Source organism: Pongo abelii, chromosome 23 (assembly GCF_028885655.2).
Source record: "Pongo abelii isolate AG06213 chromosome 23, NHGRI_mPonAbe1-v2.0_pri, whole genome shotgun sequence".
Taxonomy (NCBI): domain Eukaryota; kingdom Metazoa; phylum Chordata; class Mammalia; order Primates; family Hominidae; genus Pongo; species Pongo abelii.
Window position 1 is genome coordinate 48423864 of NC_085929.1, and position 9254 is coordinate 48433117.

At 54.1% G+C, this 9254-nt stretch overlaps 1 protein-coding gene across 3 annotated transcripts; it reads left to right on the forward strand.

Annotated features, from left to right (window-relative positions):
* The first annotated feature begins 276 nt into the window (after positions 1-276).
* On the forward strand, positions 277-6926 carry SMIM45 (small integral membrane protein 45). 3 transcript variants are annotated; one of them, XM_054543548.2, is made up of 3 exons: positions 315-620; positions 4022-4136; positions 5362-6926. In XM_054543548.2, the coding sequence occupies exon 3, from the start codon at positions 5659-5661 to the stop codon at positions 5863-5865; it is 207 nt and encodes a 68-aa protein (XP_054399523.1). In that variant the 5' UTR covers positions 315-620; positions 4022-4136; positions 5362-5658; the 3' UTR covers positions 5866-6926. The 3 variants fall into 3 exon arrangements, with proteins under 3 accessions (XP_054399521.1, XP_054399523.1, XP_054399522.1); XM_054543547.2 differs by having other exon boundaries at positions 327-620; positions 5645-6926; XM_054543546.2 differs by lacking the exon at positions 4022-4136 and having other exon boundaries at positions 277-620; positions 5645-6926.
* The last annotated feature ends 2328 nt before the right edge of the window (positions 6927-9254 follow it).

Sequence of the window (9254 nt, forward strand, 5' to 3'; positions counted from 1 at the left end):
ACTGGTCACTGATTCTGTGTCCCCACCCGCTTGCCAGTTACCCCAGTATCTGTCTGCTCCCCAAATGGCAGACCATCAAACCCTTAGAGTTATCAGCCACGGTCCTCTCCTCTCTAGGCCCACCAGGCTTGGGGTGCTGCAGCCTGCTGGGTGACTTGCCCTCCCCGCACTCCTCCAATCGTGCCACCCTGTCATCTGCTGTACCACGTGCACAGTACCAGGGATCCAGAAGAGAAGGCTGGTTGCCAGGGCAACGGAAGATAAAGCCCTTGCTCTGCCAGGCTGCTGATTGGCTAAGACAGGTCCCACCTCCTGCCATCCTGAGAGTGGGGGTTAGGGGGAAGGGTCTCTGATGGGCAGGGAGAGGTACCAGCGTGCTGAGCCAGTCCAGGACTGCCCCCTCCTGGCCCACTCAGAGCCCCCGGGTGTGAGAAGCTCCGTCTCCCGTGGGTAGCATTGGCCCTGCCCTATCTCTGCCTCCAGCACCCAGGGCGGCCGCAGATGGCAGTGTCTCTGGGGACAGCAGCTGCGAACGAGTCCACGGGCCGACGCTGAGCTGCTCAGGCTGAGGCGGTGTGCTCAGCACAGAGCCCCCGGAACTGGCATCTGCAGGGCGTGAGGTGGGTCTTTGGGCACACGGAGGGCACCGAGTGGTGCCAGTGGCTTGGGAGGTAGGGAGAGGGGCTCTGCAAACTCACACTGACTCAGGCAGGACATTGGCTGAAATGAGGCTGGAAAATTCCATATAGATCATCTGGTAACCCCATCCCCACCCTGTCACTGTGCACAGGGGACCCTGAGGCCCAGAGAGGGTAAAGAAGGGGCCAAGGTCACACAGGAGGCCAGTGAGTGTGTTGCTTTTCCACCTAGGTCAGTACCCTGAGAAATCAAGGAGAGACCACGGGGTCCTCAGTCAGCCTCAGAATGCCTGGGATTTTGTGCACAGGGCTGGAGAGATTGGGGGACCTTGATCTCTATTCCACACCCCCCAGCACTGTGGCTGAAATGGCTTCTGTTCTGCCCCAGCCCCCCATTCGCATGTTTAAGCTGGAAGGAAACTGGGGGGCCTGGCTGGGCCTGGATAGGGGGCACGAGTCACCTTGGACACAGTTAAGCCACACAGGGAGCAACCTCCCTGCCTGAGGTGCTCCTTCCCTACCTTTGCCAACCCTGGCAGCACCAGACAATCCTGCACTCTCTCCAGCTCACCAGAAAGGCAGCTGGGTAAGAGGTGCTGGGTCCTACATGCTCCCCTGCCCTGGCTGCACTAGTCACTTTGGACAATCAGTGCACTCTTCATTTTATTCCTTCACAAATAGGGCACTTTAAGACAATGTCGGTGCCTCAGAACAGCCAGTGAGGACCTTTGGGGTAGGAGAGGGGCTCCGGATGGATGCAGGACCAGGAAACAGCATCTTTCCCTCCCCTGGGGTCACAGCTCCCTTCACAGGCCCACCTGGGAGTAGAGAGACAAGAGGAGCTGGAGTTTGGAGACGGAGGTCAGAAAAGTGAGGGCTTCTCTCCGACCTACCTGGAGTTTTTCCCATCCATCCCCCTGCTTCCCTCCCCAGAAGCAAGGTGGGCATCTGCTCATTTCATCCTGCTCAGGTGCCTTTCCCTCCCCTGGAGGACGCAAGCCTCAGGGCATCGCTGGGGTTTGGCGTCTAGCTCTGCCACTTTCCAGTTGGGTAAGCCAAGGCAAGTTAGTGAGCCTGTCTGGGCCTCAGTTTCTTCATTTGTAAAATGTGGATACTGACACTTGCCCCATAGGCCTGTTGTGAGGTTTGTGGAAGAACTCAAAACAGTGCTCTACCTGCCGGGCAGGCAGAGGCGGGCTCCTCACGTCACCCCTTTCTTATAACTAGGGAAGGTTGGGGGTGGGTTCAATAGAGGAGATGATCTGTGATCTATGTTTTTTTTTTTTTTTGAGATGGAGTCTCGCTCTGTTGCCCAGGCTGGAGTGCAGTGGCGCCATCTCGGCTCACTTCAAGCTCTGCCTCTGGGGTTCACACCATTCTCCTGCCTCAGCCTCCCAAGTAGCTGGGACTACAGGCGCCTGCCACCACGCCTGGCTAATTTTTTGTATTTTTAGTAGAGACAGGGTTTCACTGTGTTAGCCAGGATGGTCTCGATCTCCTGATCTTATGATCCACCTGCCCCGGCCTCCCAAAGTGTTTTTTTTTTTTTTTTTTTTTTTTTTTTTTTTTAACAGTCTCGCTCTGTTGCCCATGCTGGAGTGCAATGGCACCATCTTGGCTCACTGCAACCTCCGCCTCCCAGGCTCAAGCGATTTTCCTGCCTCAGCCTGTCGAGCAGCTGGGATTACAGGTGCCTGCCACCACCCCTGGCTAATTTTTGTATTTTTAGAAGAGACAGGGTTTCTCCATGTTGGCCAGGCTGGTCTTGAACTCCTGACTTCACGTGATCCACTGCCTCGGCCTCCCAAAATGCTGGAATTACAGGCGTGACCCACCACAGCCAGACTGTGATCTGGCTTTCTAAGTATGAGTAGGAATTTGCCAAGTGAACAAGAATGCAAAGAACATTGTAGAGAAAATAAAAGCATATGCAAAGATGAGGACTGCATAATGTGCAGGCGCATGTAGGTGACGGACAGGCAGTTCCATGTGACCACACATAGTGCGTGAGGTGAGGAGGGGGAGGTTGGCAGGGAGCAGATGGGCACCTTTGGGCCATGCTAAAGAGTCTGGGTGGGCCGAGCACGGTGGCTCATGCCTGTAATCCCAGCACTTTGGGAGTCGGAGGTTAGGATCACTTGAGGTCAGGAGTTTGAGACCAGCCTGGCCAATGTGGCAAAACCCCGTCTCTACTAAAAAATACAAAAACTACCTGGGCATGGTGGCAGATGCCTGTAATCCCAGCTACTCACAAGGGAGGCTGAGGCAGGAGAATCGCTTGAAGGCGGAGTTTGCGATGAGCCGAGATCATGCCATTGCACTCCAGCCTGGGCAACAGAATGAGACTGTCTCAAAAACACAAACAATAAAAAAGAGTCTGGGTGTATATAAGGTTTGTGACGCACCTTACACCTGCTGCCTTCCACTTTCCTGCCTTCTCCGCCTCTGGTTCAATGGAAATAACAATAGCTGATATTGACCCAGTGCTGATTCTGTGCCAGGCAGAATGGTGCAAAATGCTTTTTTATTTTAATTTATTATTTTTTTTTGAGACAGAGTTTCACTCTTGTTGCCCAGGCTGGAGTGCAATGGCACAGTCGTGGCTCACTGGAACCTCCACCTCCTGGGTTCAAGCAATTCTCCTGCCTCAGCCTGCCGAGTAGTTCGGATTACAAGCATGTGTCACCACACCTGGCTAATTTTGTACTTTTAGTAGAGACAGGGTTTCACCATGTTGGTCAGGCTGGTCTTGAACTCCTGACCTCAGGTGACCCGTCCTCCTTGGCCTCCCAAAGTGCTGGGATTATAGGCATGAGCCATCTGCCCGGTCGCAAAATGCTCTTTAGGCATTGTCTTGCTAAAAATGCAAAGTACCCAGGCTGGGTGCGGTGCCTCACTCCTGTAATCCCAGCACTTTGGGAGGCCGAGGCGGGTGGATCACGAGGTCAGAAGATCGAGACCATCCTGGCTAACATGGTGAAACCCTGTCTCTACTAAAAATACAAAAAATTAGCTGGGCGCAGTGGCGGTCACCTGCAGTCCCAGCTACTCAGGAGGCTGAGGCAGGAGAATGGCGTGAACCTGGGAGGCGGAGCTTGCAGTGAGCTGAGATCACGCCACTGCATTCCAGCCTGGGTGACAGAGCGAGACTCCGTCTCAAAAAAAAAAATTCAAAGTACCCTTAGGATGTGGGTGCTATTTCTATCCCCATTTTACAGATAAGGAAACTGAGGCTCAGAGAATAAGAACAAACTTACTATGTAGCACTTGTTATGTGCCAGGCACTGGTTCTGAATATTTTACATAAATTAACTCATTCAGCAGACACAAAAGCCCTATCCCCTGGGTACTTGTTACCATTCCCTTTTTTTTTTTTTTTTGAGACTGGATCTTGCTCCAGGCTGGAGTGCAGTGGCGTGATCACAGCTCACTGCAGCCTCGATCTCCCAGACTTAGGTGATCCTTCCACCTCAGCCTCCCGGGTAGTTGGGATTACAGGTATGTGCCACCATGCTCAGCTAATTTTTTGAGTTTTTAGTAGAGATGGGGTTTTGCCATGTTGCCCAGGCTGGTCTTGAAGTCCTGGGCTCAAGCAATCCACCCGCCTTGGCCTCCCAAAGTGCTGGGATTACAGGCATGAGCCACCACGTCCAGCCCCATTCCCATTTTATAGATGTAGAAACCAAAGCTCTGAATATCTTGCCCAAGTGTTTTGGTGCTAGGGGCCGTGTCCTTATAACTATGAAACTGGACTTGTGTAGACTCCATTGATATCAACCAGGTCTCCTTCGATGGGTGTTTGTTCACTACACTTTCACCAGGCCACACTTGGCTAGGGCGTGCAAGTGGCTGGGAGAGCTACTCATCTCAGGGGCCGGTGCTGGCAATTGGCAGCCATGGCAGCTGCAGTCAGGGCTGGTCCCCGGGGCTCAGGGGCACAAGGAGACCAGAGGAGGCATCGCCCAACCTGTCCTTTACTGAGTGCCCTGCACAGGCCCCATCCAGGGATCAGTCACCGCACTGAATCCTCACTAGGACCAGTGTAGAGGTGTTGCCCCTTTCCCCTTCCATAGGGGAGGAAGCTGAGGCCCTGCGAGGTTAGGCAACTTGCCCAAGGGCACACATCCTGGCAAGAGACTGAACCAGAACTGCTCATGGCTAAGTTGCTCTGTTGCCCAGGCTGGAGCGCAGTGGCGTGATCTCGGCTCCCTGCAACCTCCACCTCCCAGGTTCAAACGATTCTTCTGTCTCAAATAGCTAGGATTACAGGCGCGTGCCATCACGCCCGGCTAATTTTTGTATTTTTAGTAGAGATGGGGTTTCACCATATTGGCCAGGCTGGTCTTGAACTCCTGACCTCAGGTGATCTGCCCACCTCGGCCTCCCAAAGTGCTGGGATTACAGGCGTGAGCCACCGTGCCCAGCCTAAGTCTCCTTAAAGGGTGAATAGGAGCTGGGTGTCCCCATGGCGTGGGGACAGCTGTGTGCTTGTCCATGAGGCCTGGGCTGCTGAGTCACCACGTGGTCTTTTTTTTTTTTTTTCTGAGACGGAGTATCGCTCTGTCACCCAGGCTGGAGTGCAGTGGCGCGATCTTGGCTCACTGCAAGCTCCTCTGCCCAGGTTCACGCCATTCTCCTGCCTCAGCCTCCGGAGTAGCTGGGACTACAGGCGTGCGCCACCACGCCCGGTAATTTTTTTTTCTTTTTTTTGTGTTTTTAATAGAGACGGGGTTTCACAGTGTTAGCCAGGATGGTCTTGATCTCCTGATCTCGTGATCCGCCCACCTCGGCCTCCAAAGTGCTGGGATTACAGGCGTGATCCACGGCGCCCGGCCTACCACGTGGTCTTGATCAGCCGCTTCCCCGCCCTTGCTCTCCTGGACCTCAGTCTCCCCATTTGTAAAGTGATGCTTGGGCCTCGGGCTCTGTGAAGCCTGAAGGTCTCCCTCTGGGTGGGCGGGACAAGGAGCACCTCTGCTGGCCCTCACCGCCCTGTGTCTCCGCAGCCAAGGCCGCCGCGATGCCGCACTTCCTGGACTGGTTCGTGCCAGTCTACTTGGTCATCTCTGTCCTAATTCTGGTGGGCTTCGGCGCCTGCATCTACTACTTCGAGCCGGGCCTGCAGGAGGCGCACAAGTGGCGCATGCAGCGCCCCCTGGTGGACCGCGACCTCCGCAAGACGCTAATGGTGCGCGACAACCTGGCCTTCGGCGGCCCGGAGGTCTGAGCCGACTTGCAAAGGGGCTGGGCGGGCGGCACCGGGCGCTCTCCCCCAGCCCGTCCAGCCCGGAGACCCCTAAGGCAGAGGGAGGCCGGCCTCTTGGCCCTCCACGCTATCCCTCTGCAGCCTGGGCCCTCCCGACAGAGGCCCCAGGTGCGCTGGCAGTGGAGGTGGGGCACTTAGGTGCCTGGCTGGCCCAGGGCTTGCTCTCCGTGTCAAGCCGACTCACCCAGAGCCCACCCTCCCAAGCTCAGGGGCATCCTCCGCTGGGCCCCAGTGCCTTTGTGCTGCGCAGCACTCTGCCCCTCCACTGGAGTCAGGCATGTCTATGGCTGCCTGTCCTGAGGCTCCCGAGCCCTCATTTCTTCGTGAAATCTCGGGTTTCCCCACTCAGCTCCCCTGCCTCCACTCAATGGCACCGGCCCTGCAGCTTTAGGCGGCAGGCGTTGAAGCCAGCCCAAGGAAAGAACCTAAGAACCTCGTTTGGAGGGATGTCAGCTTGGGCCAGCCCAGCCGCACCCCGCAGGGCTCAGGCTTGGAACTGGTGAGGGTGTGTGGTGGGGGTATGCAGAGGGGTAAGACCGTGGTAGGGGAGAGGGTTGGGGAGGAGAGAGAGAGAGAGAGAGAGAGAGAGAGAGTCTGGGGGGAGCGGGCAAGCACGGGGAGATGAGATGTGTATATGTGAGAGAGAGCGTGGGGGCCCCAGGCAGGGCAGGAGGTGGTGGAAACGGGCTGAACTCCGTGGGCCGTGTGAGGACTGTCTATAATGGGTCCCAATCCCCTCCCTCTGCTGGAGTTTCCTAGCCCTTCCCCTCCCCAAGACTGAGGCAGTAGGCAGGAGCCCCTGCCCTCCCTCCCTGTCCTGTGCCACACTTCTGGGGCCAAGCCCAGCCACCTTGAGCCAGGCCCTGCCAGACTCCAAGCCCACCCTAGAACCCTTCTCCTGTGCAGAGACTCTGTTGCCTCACTTTGGACACAGATTGGCAACCTGCCTCACCCTGCCCCCTTCGCTGGGGCTTCCATCTTAATTTATTCTCAATAATAAAGACTTCATGATGATCTCTGCAGGACTGTGTCTTTTCCTGAAAGGAGCATCATGTCTGTCAACTCACTGGGTCCTCATGAAAAATATGACAGCTCCATAGTCCCCATTTTAGGGATGGGAACACTAAATCTCAGGGAAGGTAGGCCAGGGCTTCCCAAGAGCTGCATTACTGACATTTTGGACTCGATCAGTCTTGGTTGTAGGGGGCTGTCCTGCCCATTGTAGGATGTTTAGCAACCCTGGTTTCTACCCAGTAGATGCCAGTTGCAATTGCCCCCTATCCTGTTAGGACAATCAAAAATGTCAACTGGGCTGGGCTCGGTGGCTCATGCCTGTAATCCCAGCACTTTGGGAGGCTGAGGTGGGCGGATCACCTGAGGTCAGGAGTTTGAGACCAGCCTGGCCAACATGGTGAAACCCCATCTCTACTAAAAATACAAAATTAGCCAGGTGTGGTGGCGCATGCCTGTAATCCCAGCTACTGCAGAGGCCGAAGCGGGAGAATTGCTTGAATCTGGGAGGCAGAGTTTGCAGTGAGCCAAGATCCTGCCATTGTACTCCAGCCTGGGCAAAAAGAGTGCAACTCTGTTTCAAACAAAACAAAACAAAACAAAAAAACCCCAAACTGTTAACTGGAACTCCTGGAGTAGATTACCAGTTAGGATACAAATTCAGGCACAACCAAGATGCAAAACAACAGAGCCTTACACTGTCAACAAAAAGAGTCCAACTCTTTTCGGCTGGAGCGCAGTGGCATGATCTTGGCTCACTGCAACCTCTGCCTCCCAGGTTCAAGCGATTCTCCTGCCTCAGCTTCCCGAGTAGCTGGGATTACAGGCGGCCGTCACCACGCCCGGCTAATTTTTGTATTTTTAGTAGAGACAGGGTTTCAATATTTTGGCCAGGCTGGTCTTGAACTCCTGACCTCAAGTGATCCACCCACCTCAGCCTCCCAAAGTGCTAGGATTATAGATATGAGCCACTGCGACCAGCCAAACTGCCTTAGTTTCTCAGAGAGTTAGGGGTGTGGGGCTGGGATTAGAAGCTCAGTACAGCCCCTGTTCATCCAGACAACTCTTTCCCAGCCATGGTCAGAGGCAGGACTGAAAAGGGCCCAGGCAAATCTAGTTAGGAGTGATCATTGCAAGGGACAGAAACTCGACTGTCCTAGCTTGGCCAAGGAAGGCCAGATACCATGAGGACACTGGGGTGTTCTGTCCCTTTAGGACAGGAAAGTAGTGGGCTTAGGACAACTAGAGCCAGGCATGCAGACCCCCTTAGGATTCTTTCTCCTGTTAGTCACCACTATCACACCCTCAGCATGGAAAACACAGCAGCCAGCTGCTGGCAATTTCTGTATCTCACAGCTCCATCCCCTGGAGCTACCAGTCCCTCGCTCTGCCCCCAGTGCAAATATCTCTGGGGTGGGATTCGTTGCCTCATTTTAGGTCAAGTGTCTATGTTAGGCCAGTCACCCAAGGCTGGGGCAGTGTCCTGTGGGTGGTTCAGCATGGGTCATCTCAGAACAAGGCAGATCCCTTGGGATGTAGGGAGAGGAAAAGGCAGGTTTCAGGAGAAATGATGTAAACTCCCCTATCCCCAAACCACAACAAACAGACTCTTTTGGAGGTAGATTAGGCTCAACTGGCTGAACGAGGGAGGGCCTCCAGGCATGATCTGGCCTGCAGCCAAGTTTGATTTGTCCCACATAGTGTTTTGAAAAAATGCAAATTAGTTGCCAATATTCACCAGTCAGGAGATTTCACACTAGAATCTCTTTTTCTGACTCCTCCTTAAAAATAAAAATTCTAGCCACACAGAGTCTGAAGTGTAAATGTGTTCATGGTCACGAGCTTCACAGCCTGGGCAGGGAGGGTGCTGACTGTGACCCTGCTGGAGGTCTCAAGGTGGCCAGTCCCCCTCTCAGGAGGGCCGCCTCCATTCAAGGGCTGTAGCAAGATTTCTCACCCTAGGCTGCCATCAAAGGAAGGGTGAGAGATTCATCCAAGCCCACTGCTCTTCAACCTGGATCCTTTCCCAGACTTCTCCCCTGGGCTCATTACATAAATGTTTATTTACACCTGTTCTTCCCCTAAAAGATTCAAGGTTTCAGTTGAAGGAGCCACATAACATGGGTGTAAGGAGGAAATATTTTAACTCTGACTCCTACTGTAATGCTGTTATTATTACTTGTTTCTAAGCCTCCTGGCAGCCAGAGGGAAAGGAGAAACACAAAGAGGTCTTTATTTGTTTATTTTATTTATTTATTTATTTATTTTTGAGACAGAGTTTTTCCTCTTGTTGCCCAGGCTGGAATGCAATGGTGCTCAATGCAACCTCCGCCTCCCGG

Coding starts and splice junctions, on each gene's coding strand:
- SMIM45 (XM_054543546.2), top strand. CDS start 5,659: ATGCCGCACTTCCTGGACTGGTTCGTGCCAGTCTACTTGGTCATCTCT.